The 19,241-nt window shown below is 41.2% G+C and overlaps 1 protein-coding gene across 2 annotated transcripts in view; it reads left to right on the top strand.

Moving 5' to 3' along the window:
* LOC306983244 (uncharacterized protein) overlaps positions 1-17,607 on the top strand; it is a 39,971-nt gene extending 22,364 nt beyond the window's left edge. For both annotated transcript variants that reach the window (XM_079583448.1, XM_079583449.1), the window contains exons 3-4: positions 11,057-12,728; positions 16,960-17,607. In XM_079583448.1, coding sequence (XP_079439574.1) covers positions 11,057-12,728; positions 16,960-17,002 — 1,715 coding nt within the window. In that variant the 3' untranslated portion in view covers positions 17,003-17,607. The remainder of the gene's footprint in view (positions 1-11,056; positions 12,729-16,959) is intronic.
* The last annotated feature ends 1,634 nt before the right edge of the window (positions 17,608-19,241 follow it).

The following is a 19,241-nucleotide window of genomic DNA, read 5'->3' as shown; positions in this document are numbered from 1 at the left end:
CTTTAACAAATGCTGCGCCAAGGTCAAGACTGACCTGCAGCCACATGACCAAACTCATGCCCGCGCCAAGCCTGGCGCACTAAACGGAAAGCGGTGGTCACACCCGACCCACCCACCCGCCCTCACTTTTGCAACGACTACACACTGCATAAGACTTTTACAGGCTACACTGCCTAACACTGTCTCGCTTACGCGGGCTCCGCTGTCTGCAACACCCAACATAGCGGACATACGGGCTTCTGACACCACAACAAAGACTTTGCGTTGCCACCACTTATACCCCTCCTGCCACCCTTGCACGCCGTCTGAGCTCACTGACAGCCAGTGCCTCAAACCGCTGCATAACATGCACACGCTGCATACACACAACATTACGGGTTCTGCACCTGTTGAACTCACAGCGCAAAAGCTTGTGGTGAACAGTTGCAAAAGGGGGGTCATGCCAATGTTTATCTATGATGCATCATGTGCGGCACAACACAACACCAGAGTCACTGACGAGACATTGAAGCAAGCGACCGGCTGGCAGAAAGATGTGACAAAACATGGGCCAAGGCGAGCTAAACCTAGCTGCCACCCACAAAGCAAAAGAACTGCCCTGTCCAACCAAAGACAACCCTCGTTTGCCTCTTCCTTCCCTTGCTCTCTCTCTCTCTCTGTCATCTGTACCAGGTTGCTGCTGTGGGTCGTCATGCTGTGCTGTCAGCCATCCAGAGGACAGCTGCCACCGAGAGAACAACTGAGACTCCTGATCACCGACTGTGGAACCTACACTCAGCCAGTGTATGGTCGACTCATCCCGTCCCGCCCGGTCTACAGAGCACACTACCCCAGCACCGCAGCCCCATACATCTGGGCAAGTGCCCAACGGACAGAGGACTCCCTCGCTCATGCCAAGGCCAAGGTCGAACACATGCTCAACCAACTTGAGAAAGTGACTGTTACACAATCAGGACTCCTAAGCACCAACCACCGCTCCAAACGGTTCCTGGGAGCGTTGCTCGGAGCCGTAGCTGCCGACAGAACTCTGTTTAACATTGGTACGTCCAGTATCAACACAGCAAACCAGACTGTGAACTCCATGAAACCACTGTTTGTTATCTTCCAGAATGACTTTGCCCAGACTCCGCTGATTACAGCGCTAACGACAGACATGCTGTGGGAGGTGAGCTCCTCCAATGACAGCCTAGCCACAGGTGCAATCCCACCGTACCTGAAACCTTTAAGCCTTGTGCGAACTGTGCTGGCTTCCAGCATCACCACGCCAGCTGACCCTTTTCAAACACACCTTGCTTACTCGCTGGGTTGCGCCACCCCACTTCACGTCAACCCCGAGCAGAGAGAAGTGGGTTTTCTCCTAAACCTACCCATCATCGAGTCAAACCAAACCTCCAGGCTCAAAGACATTGTCAACAGCGGGTCCTGGAAAAGCAGGACCCAGTTCAAGATATGCACTCCAGACGCGGTGGCCTACCCCGACAGCGACACCCTGCTGTACCCGGCCCCAAACCTGCACGGGTGCACCTTGACCAAAGACTTTCATTATCTCTGCCCTAGCAAGCCCTTCCTCAGAGACAACACTGAAGGAATCTGCGAGTTGCAACCCCTGGTCAGCCACACACGCTGCCCTGCTGAAGCTAAGCCTCGCACACAAGTCACAGAAACACAAGCAAAGATTGTAGGTGAACGATGGCTGGCTAACACACCTGCGCACCCAGCCACTGTCACTCACGAACAGCATGATACAACCAGCCGTGTCAACCTGCTCAACCCGAGTATGCCGACTCAAGTACTGACAGGTGCCATCTCACACCTCGGTAACCTGTCAGGGTACCATCTTCCGAGCAAAGAGTACCAGACAGCACTGGAACTCCCATCCTTTAAGAACTACAACGTCACCCTAGATCCAGAAGGAGATCTCTGGTTTGAGAAAAGGGGGTCCCAACTCACGAACATTGCTCCTGGCAACACAGCCCTCCAAGCATGGGCAACCGCCAAGCCTGAATACCTCACCTGTGTCCAAACCTGGACCGCAGCTGCTACTGTTGGATCTTTCCAAGGTCACCGACCACGCACAGACACTCGTCTTGGCCTTCACCCTGTGCCAGACTCAACGAGATGTGAACATCCACAGCCAAGCTCACAAAGCCGCGTCGGCGGTTTCTTACAGAACCCCACACCATCGACCACCTCAACCCCATGTGAGCTGAGCCAACAGCCTTGAAACCACCTGTCATCCATTGTGCTAAGTTGTTGTTCGATGAAGTCCATCCCCTGACTTAATCGAACAAAAAGGGGGAATATGTAGCAACATTGAAAATGACAGATGCGTATTCAAATTAATAAATTGTGATTCTCTAGAATACTTCATTAAATGGTCTGAAAAGACAAGACATTTTGGTGGCTCCCCGTAGAACCCAGCCCCCAACATTCCAACACACACACACACACACACACAGAGACATGTAATGTGACACCCCCACCTCAGACAGAGGAAAGGACTGTGACCATAGTCACTCTTAAATGTAATAAATATATCCCCTTTTGTGTTAAGATGTGTTTATAAACCATAGGAAAGCATATATATGTCCTAGTGTAACATTAATCGAACTTTAAATGTCTATACTAATGCATAATAATATACCTTTGTATTCCTATTAATGTTAATATGATGTGTTTCGTATCTTTGTAATTCTCTAAATCTAACGGAGTCGAATTCCGATAGCAGAATGCAGTAACGTACATTGTTTTACACATTTCATATTTCTGGGGCCGAAAAAGTTTAAGTCAAACGCTTTGGTAATCCGAGCAAGAGGGATGTTCCCAGCGGACAAAGGAACATTCTCCCGCTCTTGAATCACTGAAGGTGATTGGACAATCCACCAGAAGGCGGCGTTACCCATACATTCCTTAAAACCCAAACGCTCTCCCTTCTGCTCTCTCTCTCGCGTCCTGCCTTCGTCTGCTCATCATGTGAAATCTTCGGACCTGAACTCCTTCAGGAGTTCCCTCCTTTTATTTGCTTTATCTCAGTCTTTTGTTTAATTTTCAAATTCCACTGTGTTCGTTTCCACCTACGAGTCAAACGAACGAAGCCTGAATTCCTTCAGCAACTTCCCTTCCAAAGAGGCGCCTTCTTCAAACTCCCGCGAACAGCTTGCTCTGGCAACAAGCACGCGCGCCTCAGCACGAGCGCGCGCACTCTGCTCCGAGAACACGTGCAGGCTGGACACAGCTCGTGCACACAAACGAACCTTTTGCAAGTATATCAAACTCTAACGGGTTTTAATGTTTTAAGGTGTTTCGATTGATGGCTCTCTCAATGGTCTGTGATGTTTGCTGTTCTATGGTCACACGTGACCATTTTCTCTCTCTCTCTGTCCCGCAATCAAATCGAGCGCGGGCCCCAGAGCACTCTCTCCCTCGCTCCCTCTCTCTCTGTTCCGCATTCAAATCGAGCGCGCCCCGGCCCTCGATCTCATTCTCTCCCTCTTATTCTCTCTCTCAAACGCACGACCAAAACCCTCTGTAAATCGCTCCCCGCGCGTGCGAGGTGTGCGTTACTACTGCTAAATAGCACCAGCTTAAAGCAGAATAATCTCTCTCTCTCTCTTTATCTCTCTCATCTGTTATTCGTCTTGTTTGTCCACATGTAAGATATGTACAAACTATAATCAATATGTGTAATCCGTTATATTCTGTAGTTTGCATTTATTAAAACAATATATTCAAGACTGTGTCTGTGAAAAAACGCTCGTAAAACCACAAATGTCAATGAGATTAAAAGATCCAAGAGCTGCCAGAGCTCTTATTATTTACTAGTTTTAATTCTATAAACACAGGAAAATTAATGTTCACGGCCAGAAAATTAATGTTTCTTGGAGTTTATAAGAAAGGATAATTTTATTGAGAAATTAATCACTTAATCTGACGGTTGGTCGCCGGACGAACAACGATTTGATAATTACATTAATTTCCCTTAAAGATTATCTCATAATCGAAGTTAAGTAAGATTATTGATATATGAATGAGGAATTATAATTCGTTGTGATTGATTATTCATATATTCATATAATCCACCTTCACTTTCGACAATTTAATGTAACTGAAATATGCAAAATATTAATCATATTCATGATTAGTTATTAAAATTCCCTATGGATCATTTGAGCTGATTCATCCGGACCCAGAGTCCTAAGGTATAAGGTCTACAATTATGTGCCATAAAAACGAAAAACACAGACTGAAAACAGTCAAGGAAGAGCTTGTGCCTTTTGGAATATTAACAGTGCTCATTTGGATTCAACCTGAAACAAAACGTGTGTGCGCTAGTGAGTGAGCGAGAGTGAGTGAGCGAGAGTGTGTGCGCTAGTGAGTGAGCGAGAGTGTGTGCGCGCGCGCGCGTGTGTGTGAGTGAGCGCGAGATAGTTTGTGTGTTTGTGTGTGTGTGAGTGAGCGCGAGAGAGTGCGTGTGTGAGCGCAAGAGAGTGTGTATGTGCGCTTATGAGTGAGCGAGAGTGTGTGCGTGAGCGCGAGATAGCGTGTGAGCGCAAGTGAGTGAGTGTATATGTGCGCGCGCGTGTGTGTGAGTGAACATGTGTGCGTTTGTGTGAGTGAGTGAGCGCGAGTGTGTGTGTGTGCAGTGAGTGCGTGTGTGCGAGTGAATGTGTGTGAGACGGCACGCGATGGCTGGTCGGAAAGCAACATGGCGTCCCGTTAAAGGCCTCATTATACTTCTGCGTTGAACTTCTGCCTCTGCCATGTTTGCCGCGTTCTGAATCAAAACAACGCAGCGCGTGTGTGACGTCATGACACATTTGCAACGAGCGGAACCGATACGCGGAATCGATACGCAGGCATGCTAACGGTTCCAAGGAATCGATTCACTGGGCACCGGTTCTGAAGAAGAATCGGTTCTCGGTTCCCATCCCTAGATGGTAAAGAGTGCAGCGAGTATCTGTGAATTAGAGCTGGGACTAGGAGGACGCGAAATGACGGCGCACAATGTCTCCATTAATTCGCGCATATGTAGTAATTTAATGTTTATATATTTAAAGCACTGAATCGCAACAGAATCGTAATTAATTCGATTCTTAGCATTTTAAATCGATTATTGTCAGAAATAAACGATTCACGATTCAAAATGCAAGTTTCAAGATCGAGGCATATGCATCGTCAGGATTTGTAATCGATGCATCGAGAAAACGAGTGAATCGTTACACCCCTAGTACTGATGTTTCCAGAAGCCTTTCTTTTCTTTCACCATTTCTTCATGAAACACTGTAAGAGCTACAGGACAGATAAATAACATAAAATTAGCTCTTTTTTCACATCTGTAAGTACACATGTCAGTAAGTACCAATTCGGTACTTACCGAGTACTTCTGTACTTTTTTTCACATCAGTAAGTACCAATTTGGCTCGCGTACCTACCCGAAGTGCTAAAATAAAATTCTGTATCAAAATTTAAGACAAGTAGTTCGTTTAGGCTTGGTTTGCAGGGAATTACAAACCTGCGCATATATATTCAACCGCATATAACCATAGAATTAATTATATTATACGTTTATCTCTGTAAAGCTGCTTTGAAACAATCTACATTGTTAAAAGCGCTATATAAATGAAGATGACTTGACTTGACTTGACATATGTAACAGGAATTATGTAACTACATTTTGTAACAACAATATGCATTTACACAAGTTGTTCCACTTCCACATGCAGTCTTAAATACTGCAGTTACCAGTTTGGAATACATGTATTTATAACTGGCAGGACTAATGTTGAATTACAACTAAAGTGTCACCTTGTGATACCAGTGTACTTACATGGTAACTCCTCAGGAACTGTCCACTTAATATAAAGTGTAATTGTTAAGGTAATTGTTGTGTACTATCAGTGTCGTTACAGGATATTTCCACAGGAACTGTCCACTTGTTGGAAATTAAATACATTTATACCCAAACTGGTAACTGCAGTATTTAAGACTGCATGTGGAAGTGGAACAACTTGTGTAAATACATATTGTTATTACAAAATGTAGTTACATACTTCCTGTTACACATGTGTACATACTGATGTGAAAAAAGCGTTGTTACCAATGTCCTGTTACACATTTCTATTTACACACACCATTCCGTGGGTTGTTACATGTGTAGTTACACAAAGGTTCCAGCTGTAGATACTATGGGTAACACTTTATTTTACGGTGCCCGTGATACAGAGTAATTACATAATTAAGTACTTAGTAGTAGATGTTGTAATAACATGTAACTACATGTACTTAACATGTAATTAAGTTATGGAACAGCCTGTACTTACACATTGTAATTACACACATGTAATAGGCAGCTACTGTTACACATATGTAACAAGCCGGGTCAGTTACATATGTGTTACCAACTTGGTACAATGTAATTATATAAGAAAGTACTTAGTACTACACAATGTAACAAAAAGTGTATCAAGACTGTACTTAAGTGTACTTCATGTGTATCTACATACCTTATCCATCTGTACTGTAGTTTGGATTAACTCACTAGTTCACAGCATAAATACATGTAGTAGCTTCCTAATTACATTGCAATTACATAATATTACACAGGGATAAGCTACGTAAAATAAAGTGTATCAAGAATGTACTTAAGTGTACTTCATGTGTATCTACATACCTTATCTGTACTGTAGTTTGGATTAACTCAGTTCACAGCATAAATAGGCTACATGTAGTAGCTTCCTAATTACATTGCAATTACACAATATTACACAGGGATAAGCTACGTAAAATAAAGTGTATCAAGACTGTACTTAAGTGTACTTCATGTGTATCTACATACCTTATCCATCTGTACACATGAAGTACACTTAAGTACAGTCTTGATACACTTTATTTTACGTAGCTTATCCCTGTGTAATATTGTGTAATTGCAATGTAATTTGGAAGCTACTACATGTATTTATGCTGTGAACTAGTGAGTTCATCCAAACTACAGAACAGATAAGGTATGTAGATACACATGAAGTACACTTAAGTACAGTCTTGATACACTTTATTTTACGTAGCTTATCCCTGTGTAATATTATGTAATTGCAATGTAATTAGGAAGCTACTACATGTAGCCTATTTATGCTGTGAACTGAGTTTATCCAAACTACAGTACAGATAAGGTATGTAGATACACATGAAGTACACTTAAGTACATTCTTGATACACTTTATTTTACGTAGCTTATCCCTGTGTAATATTGTGTAATTACAATGTAATTAGGAAGCTACTACATGTAGCCTATTTATGCTGTGAACTGAGTTTATCCAAACTACAGTACAGATAAGGTATGTAGATACACATGAAGTACACTTAAGTACAGTCTTGATACACTTTATTTTACGTAGCTTATCCCTGTGTAATATTGTGTACTTACAATGTAATTAGGAAGCTACTACATGTAGCCTATTTATGCTGTAAACTGAGTTTATCCAAACTACAGTACAGATAAGGTATGTAGATACACATGAAGTACACTTAAGTACATTCTTGATACACTTTATTTTACGTAGCTTATCCCTGTGTAATATTATGTAATTGCAATGTAATTAGGAAGCTACTACATGTATTTATGCTGTGAACTAGTGAGTTAATCCAAACTACAGTACAGATGGATAAGGTATGTAGATACACATGAAGTACACTTAAGTACAGTCTTGATACACTTTTTGTTACATTGTGTAGTACTAAGTACTTTCTTATATAATTACATTGTACCAAGTTGGTAACACATATGTAACTGACCCGGCTTGTTACATATGTGTAACAGTAGCTGCCTATTACATGTGTGTAATTACAATGTGTAAGTACAGGCTGTTCCATAACTTAATTACATGTTAAGTACATGTAGTTACATGTTATTACAACATCTACTACTAAGTACTTAATTATGTAATTACTCTGTATCACGGGCACCGTAAAATAAAGTGTTACCATACTAGGTACCAATGTGTACTTACACTTTAGTTACAAACTATGTACATATGTAGTTACCATGTAAGTTTACAGGTTTTAAGGCCACTTAATATAAAGTGGGACCAACAAATCAAACACATAATACATAATTCCCATTCCAGCTAGGTGCTGTCATGATTCTGCCTTGTCCTTGATTTTTGCTAGTCTTGAGGCAGGATCATGACATACCCATGTTTTGTGTGCAAGCACATGGCCTTTTGTTTGTTTGCTTGTGTTGTCTCATTACTTCACCCCGCCCCCTGGTTCTCCTTGTTAGTCATTATTGTTTCATCTTATTTAATCCCCTTGTGTTTGCTGTCCTGTGCATCATTTGTAATCGTCCCTGTGAGTATCCTGTCAAGAGTATTGTCTAGAGAAAGTTCTTATTCTGGATTCATTGTTTGTTTATTCTAGTTATCTGTCAAGTCATAGTCTAGTTTAGTCACCCTTTGTCCTGTCTATGTTTTGCCCCCTTGTGGGTTTTGTTTTCACTTTTGTCTTCAATAAACGTTGTTCAATTGCATACGGTCTGCATTTGGGTTCATCTCCTCCACACATCATAACAGAATGAACCGGTCAGACCAGAACCCAGCAGACAGTATGCCATCATTTGTCGATCATCATTCGGACGATCTTGAGCATTAGTGGAAGAGGACGATTTCCGATAGCAGGAAGGGCAAACTTCCATTTCCTTCCCAGGGTGAGTGGTCCCTGAAGGAGTACGCCCGGGTCGTGGATGAGAGGAGGCTTTTCTTGTCTGACATCCTCCTAAGTTGCTACCTCATTACGGGTCTAAATGACCTCCCTCCTCTGGCTGAACAGGAGAGGCTGGTTCACCGCCCATTCCGGAATATGGTGGTATGTTTGTCACGGAAGGAGTCGCAGGCTCCCACCTTGTCGTCGTCATCTGGCGTGCTGCCCGTGATCTTGGAGGGTTGCGTCCTTGCCGTGGCTAAGCTGGGGGACCAGACTCTTTCCACTTTAACTCCCGAGGCATCATCCGCAGCTACAAGTCTTCGTTGGAAACGAGGAAAACGACTGTCGTGGGAGTCGGCTTCAGAGTCCTCCTCCGTAGAGTCTACAGTACCTGCGGTAATTCCCGCTGAACTTCAAGTCCGGTTTTGGCTTCTGCTCCGCGGCCAAGAAGAAAGAGGACGAAGAGGAGAGCTTTCCGTCCTTCGTCTCTGTCTCCCCCTGAGACCGCAATGGCTCTCCCGCTCGCCGCTGCTACTGAGATCGCTGTTCTCGAGCCTGCTGCTGTAAGCGCGGTTCGGGGGTCTGCTGCAGGAAGAGCTTATTTCTGAACCTGCTGCAGAGAGCGCAGTTTCCAAGTCTGCGTTGGAGGGAGTTGTTCCTGAGCTGGCTGCAGAGAGGGCTGCCGCCAATTCTGCTACAGAAACGGTACTGCGGTCTGTATCAGCCCGTCAAGAGATGCCAGTAGTCGTTGCTGCCAAAACTTTGTCTGATTATCTGTCTTGTCTTGCCAAAATCCTGGATGTTCCTACCAGAACTGCCATTTCTTCTAGCCCCGAGCCAACTGCGTCTGAGAGCGCTGATTCCAAGCCAGCTGCAGAGAGCGCTGATCCCAAGCCAGCTATTGGTAGCCCGGTTCCAGAGTCAGCTACTGTCTTCACTTCTTCTGATTTGGAGATGGGGAGCGTTGATTCCGATTCTGCTTCAGGCAACGTTGATTCCGAGTCTGTTTCTGTGAGCCCAGTGCCTTTTCCAGCTCCACAACTGTCTGTAACGCACCCTGTCATGTTACCTGTTCTGCCACCCGCAGTTCCCCCTGTGTCAGCTTCTGTTGTTCCTCTGTTAAACCCCGGACTGTTTCCCCCAAGACCACATCACACACGACAAGACCCAAACCTGCCCGGATTCTTCACCCTCGGCCTACACCCACTTCCCGTAGACCCAAGACCACCTAACAACCCACCCACCCTGGACAGTTCCACCTTGAACTTTGTTGTGCCTCAGCCTCCCCTTCTTTGTTTATTATTCTTGATTTTTCACCCTAACCCTGTCATTGTGTATTCGTGTATGTCTTTGTTATTATTTGTCATGTTTTGTTGGTTCATGTCTGTGTGTCAGTCAGTCTTGTCTCGTGTTTGATGTGGAGCGTCTGGAAGCCGTCATGATTCTGCCTTGTCCTTGATTTTTGCTAGTCTTGAGGCAGGATCATGACAGACCCATGTTTTGTGTGCAAGCACATGTCCTTTTGTTTGGGCCATGTGCTTGTGTTGTCTCGTTACTTCACCCCTCCCCCTTGTTCTCCTTGTTAGTCATTATTGTTTCATCTGTCACCTGCTGTCATTATCAGTTTATCCCTATTTGGGTTCATCTCCTCCACACATCATAACAGGTGCTTAAATTTCCTTTCATTTATACGATTTCAGAGCGACATGTGATCTTCCTCCTTACTTCCATGCGTGCGTCTAACCAAACTAATTCCCCCTTTTAGATGTGAAATTAACGTTCCACTAGGAGGCACCAAAATAAAGGACTCGTAATATTACTGGAGGAAACTAATAAAATAAAGCTCTGGAGTGATTAACTTATTTACACTTTCCTTAGGGTTAGTTACATTGTGTTTCTTGTGTCCCACTTTCACATGCATGTAAACTCAACGGAAGAAGCTGTTCAGTGTGAACGGCCCTTCATTAAAATGTTTTAGTAGTTTAATATCTAATACCTAATTAAATATCAATCTAAAAGTTGGTTTCAAAATATGGCAGTATTGCGTATTTTAATGTTCAAATGTTAGATAAGTGTGTCATTGATCAAACATATTTAATATTTCTCACTACAGAAACATGGGATTTGTGCCTATAATGTTCTTAAAAAAATAACTGGAAGATCAGTGTACCTCATTCATGGAAAGTTTCAGAGATGTATAATTAATTTATAAAAATACATAAATTATTGTATTCTTTTATAGAAGTTGTCTGTTACATCTGGGATAATTTTAATCTTCATTCACTTCATTCATATTTCTCACTTTGAACTATTTTGATTATTTAGGAAATTTGATTAAATTAGAGTTTTTATTTCATGTCAGATCTGATGGAAGAGAGCGAGGAGAGTGAAGAACTGAGAGAAGTGGAGGAGGAAAATCATGTCCAACCTGGAGGAAAACCTTTGAGTCGCTCAAAGACTAAAAAGACATTTTTAAAGAAAAGAAGAGCCAAGAAATCTTTCACCTGCACTCAGTGTGGAAAGAGCTTCTCAGTGAAATATAATCTTGATGTTCACATGACAGTTCATACTGGAGAGAAGCCGTTAACATGTGATCAGTGTGGAAAGAGTTTCCCATTCAAAGAAAGTTTTGATGTTCACATGAGGATCCACACCGGCGAGAGACCGTTCTCATGTGATCAATGCGGGAAGAGCTTCACACTAAAAAAAATTCTTAATCAACACCTGAGAATCCACACTGGAGAGAAGCCGTACATGTGTGTTCAATGTGGAAACTGTTTTGCATACAGACAAAATCTTAATGTTCACATGAGTGTTCACACTGCAGAGAAGCCACATGTATGCCATCAATGTGGGAAGAGTTTCACTCACTCAGAACAGCTTACGACGCACATGAGGATTCACACTGGAGAGAAGCCATTCACATGTCATCAGTGTGGGAACAGATTCATAAACAAAAGAAATCTTGAGCTTCACATGAGGATTCACACTGGAGAGAAGCCGTTCACATGTCATCACTGCTACAGAACATTTCTTACTTCATCACACCTGAAGAGACACCTGAGAGTTCATACAAAGGAGAAGCCGCATTCATGTTCTGTGTGTGGAAAGAGTTTTTCACTGCTGGAAAATTTACATAGACATGAGAAAATACACACTGGTGTGAGAGAGTACATGTGCTTTGAGTGTGAGAAGACTTTTGCTACAGAGACAGAGTTAAAACAGCACCAGAGAATTCACACTGGAGAAAAACCTTACAAGTGTTCACAGTGTGACAAGAGATTCAGTGTGTCAGGAAATCTGAAAAGACATGAGAGGATCCACACTGGAGAAAAACCTCACAAGTGTTCACAGTGTGACAAGAGATTCAGTCTGTCAGGAAATCTGAAAACACATGAGAGGATCCACACTGGAGAAACACCTTACAAGTGTTCACACTGTGACAAGAGACTCAAAACCTTAACAAGTCTGAACAGACATGAGAGGATCCACACTGGAGCAAAGCCTTACAAGTGTTCACACTGTGACAAGAGATTCAGTGAGTCAACAGATCTGACAATACATGAGAGGATCCACACTGGAGCAAAACCTTACAAGTGTTCACACTGTGACAAGAGATTCAGTGTGTCAACATCTCTGAAAAAACATGAGAGGATCCACACTGGAGAAAAACCTTACAAGTGTTCACAGTGTGACAAGAGATTCAGTGTGTTATCATCTCTGAAAATACATGAGAGGATCCACACTGGGGAAAAACCTTACAAGTGTTCACACTGTGACAAGAGATTCAGTAACTCATCAGATCTGAGAACACATGGGAGGATCCACACTGGGGAAAAACCTTACAAGTGTTCACACTGTGACAAGAGATTCAGACTGTCAGCACATGTGAGATCACACGAGAGGATCCACACTGGAGAGAAGCCGCACACGTGTGATCAGTGCGGGAAGAGTTTCGCTATTAAACAATACCTGAAGCTACACATGAAGATCCATACAGTGGAGAAACCACATCACCGCAGTCTGAGGTCACGGTAAGTAGTTTATCTTTTTGTGCTAAGCAACAAAAGCTTATTTTCCATTGTCGGGCCGAACGGTTCATAGAACGGTAAGCAACGTTTCCAGTTGTGTTTCCACTTGAGCCTGGTACAGCACGATTACAAACCATTCTTGTCACAGAAATTTTGACCCGCTACCAGTTTCTCTGCAGCTGGCTACGCAATGTTAAAGCGATTTGAGCGGTGTAAACTCAAATTAATAATAAAATTAAAAGAAATATGTGATCATCCTTCATAACATGGTCACTATTTACATCTTATATCATCAGTAAACTGTTGCATCACCAAGCCAACAACATATTTGTATTGCATTACAAAGAGCTCCGCTATCAGCCCACAGTGGAGAAACCATATTCGTACCGGCTGGACCAGATCGACATGGACTGGAATGGTTCAGCAAAAAGGAATGGTTTGGCCCAGCGGTGGAAAAACTGACACATCTCTTCTGTGTTACTTAGTTTCCTGACAGCCACGATGAGTGGCAGGACAGTTTGTTGGTTGCTTTGTATCTGCTTGGAAAGCTTCTTAATATTAGAAAGTGTCTGATTATTATTATGCTTTAGATCTAAGTCATTACAAGGAGAAAGTCATAATTATGAGAACGTTTCAGATTATTCTTTAAAATGAAGTTATTATGCAGCTAAAGTTAGTTTTGATTGATTGCTTCACTTTAGGGCTGCATCTAACTATTATTTTTGTTGTCGATTAATCTATCGATTATTTCTTCGATTAGTCGACTAATCTAACGATTATTTTCCCGATTAATCTAATGCATATTTTTGGGATTAGCCGATTTATCCATTGGCAAACTTTCCAATAAATAATAAGTACAACTTCTACATTAGTATTTCAAACTTTTATTAATTCATTTTCTGAAAAATACTTTGAAATTTCCCAGTATAAAAAATAAAGTTATGCTAAAGAATGCTAACAGTATATCAGCTGTATTTTGAAGCGGGTAGTGCATCTGTATATTATTTTAACATGAAATTATGAATGATGACAAAATAAATTTTGTATTTCAGAAAGGGTAATGAAATATGCGAACAGGAAGCATTTTAAACTTTATTTTTAACTAATGGTACTATTTCATAAAATGTAAGATGTATACAGTCACAGGCCTGTTTAGGAAATGTGTTTACTATAGTCTGTAATTAATTACCGTAGTGGGAGTATGATTTACTCAATTAACTTGTCCGAAAATGCACTTGTGTTTTTTTGCAAAAAGGTTCACATACACTAGATTACAGCCTAGGCTACTGTTAATATGTAAATATAACGTTATTGTTTGTCTACACTAGAGACATGCGCGGGACGGATTTCTCCTTTAATAATTCCTAAAAAGAACATCTCTGTTATTATCATTGAAACTGACTGCACAATGAATCTTTCTTAATATCGATTTGCCAGTATGCAGAATTCAGCACTGAACAAAAAGTCAATTTTGAGCGGTGAGGAGATTCCATCTTAAATGCTTCTGATTGGCCATTGCGTTCAAGAAATCAACACTTATGTCTGTGATTGGCTACATTGTAAACGCTGCAAACATGTTATAAATAGATAGATAGCCTGTAAATCGTTTCTATTTTGTTTTAGTTGTTCTTGTTGCTTTTGTGCAACAGATGAATGACAATTTATTTGTTTTGAGATGTTCAATTTATAGATTTCTATTTTGCGGGAGTCCCGCAAATCGTTTTATTCTCCCGCAACCAGCACACACACACGAGTACATTACCGCCCGCGCCCGCACTCGGCCTTCAGATCCCGTGCCGCACTCTGTTGTGTTGGGTCCCGCGGGAGTGCATGTCTCTAGTCTACATGTGCATACACAACTTTTAAAAATGGGCAATTTAAATACACTGAAGGCTTCGTTGACAGATTTAAGTTGAAGTTATAAATGAAAGTCGTTTTGAGTTCGCGGAGTCACAGGATATCCTTTTAAGATGCTCGTTCATAGCACTTGTGCTGCCATCATGCCATAGTATGACATTTCCGCTTTGCATAGTGAACAAAGCACCTTTCTGTTCGGCTGTAGTTTAAAGTATTCCCATACTTTGGATGATCGTGGTCTGGCTTTATTGTCATATTCACCATGAGCTGGAGCAGAAGCCACCATTACTCGATATGTAAACGTAAATAATGAATGTGACGCGTCGACGCATTTCATGCGTGTCGATGTATTTTCATAGTCGACGTAATCGATGACGTCGTTGCGGCCCTACTTCACTTCCATTGCAAAGATCATTAGTTGTTAACTTAGGAGCCGCTAACACGACACCGTTTCAACAGAAAACACTCGACTCGCTCCAGCCCGCCTTCGCACAGCAAGAACGCAAACGCAAGAGCGCAAACGCTGAAATAGGTTCCAATTTGCAAGTCTTGAAATTTTTTGGGGAAAAAAAGGTTATCTCTGCGCAAACCTCAAATACACAAACCCTTGAAAACGCTGACGGCGTGCACATGCGCATCACGTGTTTAGTCCATAGGTATGCGCAGTATGTTCGAATATACTGTATATGTGCGCAGGCGTGTAGTCCTTCTTTACAAACCAACCCTCAACAAACTACTTGTCTGACCTTAAAAAATGTATTACTGAATTATTTATTGCTTCCCTAAAGCCACGTGAACCGGAATTATCCCGACAACGTTTTATCTGTTTTTAATATTAGCGTAGATGCCATCCTTCTTATGATGTAACAAGTACATCAGGATGTACGGGAGGTGTTCCCGTCCCGGCTGATCTAATCTATGCAGCCTAACATTGAATTATAGAAGTCTATAATGTGTTGTGTATGCTAGGCCGAAGAGATGTGTTTTAGTCTAGATTTGAACTGACAGATAGTGTCTGCTTCCCGGACAATGCTGTTCCAAAGCTTTTAATCATAGCCAGTTTTTGGTATGTATCCTAGTGACAAAGAGTAATTAATGATATTAAAAAGAGGATCTATGACCTTTGGAAGCATCTCTTTCAAAAGCTTAGTAAGTATAGGGTCTAACATACATGTTGTCGATTTAGATGATTCTTAGAGTTTAGAAAATTCTTCCTCTCCTATGGCAATGAATGAACAAAAATTTTCCTCAGAGAGACTACAATGCACTGCCTGATGTGATACTGTAGTAGACGGTTGCATTATAAATTTCTCCCTGATATTATCATTTAAAATAAATACCATGGGTTTTGTTTATTTTCTTCAAATAGAGTTGAACATTTGTAATGCCTTTTAACAGCTTTTAATGCCTCTCTATACGCGATCATTCTCCCTTTCCATGAAATGCGAAATACCTCTAGTTTTGTTTTCTTCCAGTTGCGCTCCATTTCTCTGGCTGCTCTCTTAAGGGCCTGAGTGTGCTCGTTGTACCACAGTGTTGGACTATTTTATTTAATCTTCCCCAGATTGTCATGGTTGTGCTCTAAGACTGTGCCATATTACTAGAGAGAAGAGCAGCACCATCCCAGGAGGGATGAATACCATCTATTTTCAACTGGTCCGGTCTGCCCCAAAAACTTTTCTAATTACTATAGGAATTTGTTATTTGGGTAGATTACACAAAAACTACCCAAACACTGAAAAAATAACCCAAAAATATTGAACCAAAAGGCTCAACCCAGGGTTTGACTAGAAAAAATAACCCAATATTTGAGTTTAGTGATGGGAAAAACTAAACTTTTCAAAGGTTTGACTTTGAATTATTTAAACCAATTGCTTCGTAAAAAAATATTCACTGTTTCGAAGCGTTCGAAGCGCCACACGCTGGTCAGAATAGTGTAAAAACTCAGGCCAAACATGCATAAAAACACCTTTTACAAACCATTGCAAATGTGTTTTTGAAGGTAATTAAATGCAATCAACAAATCATTCAATATCATACATATTAAGGATCTGTATAACATGTGGGTTTTTAAACAGGCTAATAAGAGACTATTAACTACTATTATTCCTTTTAGTTATCAAATTTTTCATTAAAACATCTGCAAATGTTTAAAACTGATCAGAGATCAGGCAAAACCCATAGACACTTGTATAATGGTTAGCCGCATGAAGGGTTCACAGAGATCATTGACATTTTGAAACGGTTATGAGGCAACGAAGCCTCATTTACTGAAATCTCGTGACTTTCACAGTTTGATACATGAGTAAGACATGATTAGCAAGCTGTTTGCATAAAATAGTCTATTAATACTCACTTGATTTAATGTTTCTTTTAGACCTGATGGACATGAACAAGAAAGGAAAAACAGAAGGCAATAAATCTGTCTCCTGCCCTCAGTGTAAAAAACGCTTCACATGTAAATCAAGTCTGAAGATTCACATGAGAGTTCACACTGGGAAGAAGCAGCTCAGGCTTTCTCTCTGAAATCACATCTTCTCATTCTGAAGAAAGACCATTTAACTGTGATCAGTGCGGTAAACAGATTCATTGGGTTTCAGTCCTGAAGACACACCTGAAGATTCATCCTTAATATTTCAGCAGAAAAGACACGGCGGTGTGTGTTTCAGTGCAGAAGTCCTTTACTACAGAAGATGAACTGAAAGACCACCTGAAAATTCACACGGAGAAGAAGGCCATTACACTTTTAAGAGATGTGAATCTGATATTAATTTTTAACTCTTTTTTCATTTATTTTCATCAGAACATCTAGTTTCTCTTCCACTTCTACTCTTCCATGCAAACGCAAGATACTGTATACTTTCATGTATCTTTGGAACTGGACACTTGTCTTCTCTTCTTCTCTTTTAGATGCTCTGGCTCTTATAAGTCAGTAAAGAGAGAGATCTGTCTCATTCACTTTCACTTAATGTTTGTATTTGCTTCATGTAATTATTGATTAAACTCATTACTCATTTTATCAACATCTTATTGTTATTGTCCATTTTCTTATTTTCTGCTGATTCTGCTTAAATCAGAAATAATCTGAAAGTCATGAAGTATCCTGATATGATTGCTTTTTGAGCTTTCCATGTTTTAATTTTCTCAATTGAGTTTGTAAATGCCTAATCAATTATATTTCACTGCACACATGACTGTCTACATTATTAACAGTTTCATATCCAGTATCATATATACATTTCAAAGAGTTTGTTCTAGTTAGTTTGAAGTTCATTCACACCACGAGGCTTCATGAAGTCAGAACAATCACTGTGAACTTTAAACAACACCAGACTCGGTTCCAGCTTTGAGATAAGGTGGGCCAAGTGAAACTCCTAGTTTTAACATTATATTATTTTTTCCCCGTAACAAAACTTTATTTTATAACAAAAGAGGAAGGTCTTGATATTTGCAGGGCTCAACACAAATGAGCTTTTCTATAGGTTAATTCTGGTTCTGATTTTCTTTTCTTTTTTTTCAAAAAGAGCAAATGAACAAATTACAAACAATAGCACCAATGAATCAATCAGGGCAGGACTGAGGGGTCCGGGGCCCCTGAGCTTGATCATTATTGAACAGGTACGAGCGAAATATGAAGCCAAATATCAGCATGTCTACTAACATACCTTACCTTGGCATGGTTGGGATGGGTGCTGAGTCGGCTTCAGGGACCAGTTTTGAGATGGCCGATTGCAAAGGCGAGCTACTGGGGGAGCAGCACGGTGAAGATGCCGGGGTTCAGAGGGGCGCTGAGGACTCGGTTCGGGTTGGAGAGACTCCTGCATTAAGTGGTTCGAAAGATTCTTTTCAAGACTATTTTAATGTAAAAGGGATATATTTTGTGCATCTAAATCTAATGAGTTTATTAAAGAAGATTAAGGAATTAAGGTGGTTACTTAGGAATTGTAAAGTGGGGATTTTTTGCGTTGCAGAAACGTGGTTAGATCCGTCAGTAAGTGATAATGAAATTAGTGTAGAAAATGATAGTTTAATTAGGAAAGATTGCAATAGACAAAGAGGGGGTGTTTGTATTTTTATTAGATCAGATATGAATTTTAATGTATTAAAGGGTTAGTTCACCCAAAAATGAAAATTATGTCATTAATGACTCACCCTCATGTCGTTCTAAGCCCGTAAGACCTCCGTTCATCTTCGGAACACAGTTTAAGATATTTTAGATTTAGTCCGAGAGATTTCTGTCCCTCCATTGAAAATGTATGTACGGTATTCCATGTCCAGAAAGGTAATAAAGGCATCATCAAAGTAGTCCATGTGACATCAGTGGGTTAGTTAGAATGTTTTGAAGCATCGAAAATACATTTTTGTCCAAAAATAACCAAAACTACGACTTTATTCAGCATTGTATTCTCTTCCGGGTCTGTTGTCAATCCGCGTTCACGACTCCGCAGTGACGCTGCTGACGTAAGACGCTGCTGACGTGTTATCTCGTCCGTGTATTCGGGTTCAAATAAATATGAATGGCTAAAAAAATGCAAGTCTCTGTGTCGAAATCCTTAGACATGTTTGCGAAGATTGTTTTGTTTACATCGTGCGTCTCCCTCAGACTGTAAACGAAGCTCGGGCGCACCAGATAATACGTCATCAGCGTCTTACGTCAGC

The sequence above is a fragment of the Phoxinus phoxinus genome (assembly GCF_949152265.1).
Source record: "Phoxinus phoxinus genome assembly, chromosome: 1".
Taxonomy (NCBI): Eukaryota; Metazoa; Chordata; class Actinopteri; order Cypriniformes; family Leuciscidae; genus Phoxinus; species Phoxinus phoxinus.
This window is presented reverse-complemented; position numbering and strand designations above follow the sequence as displayed.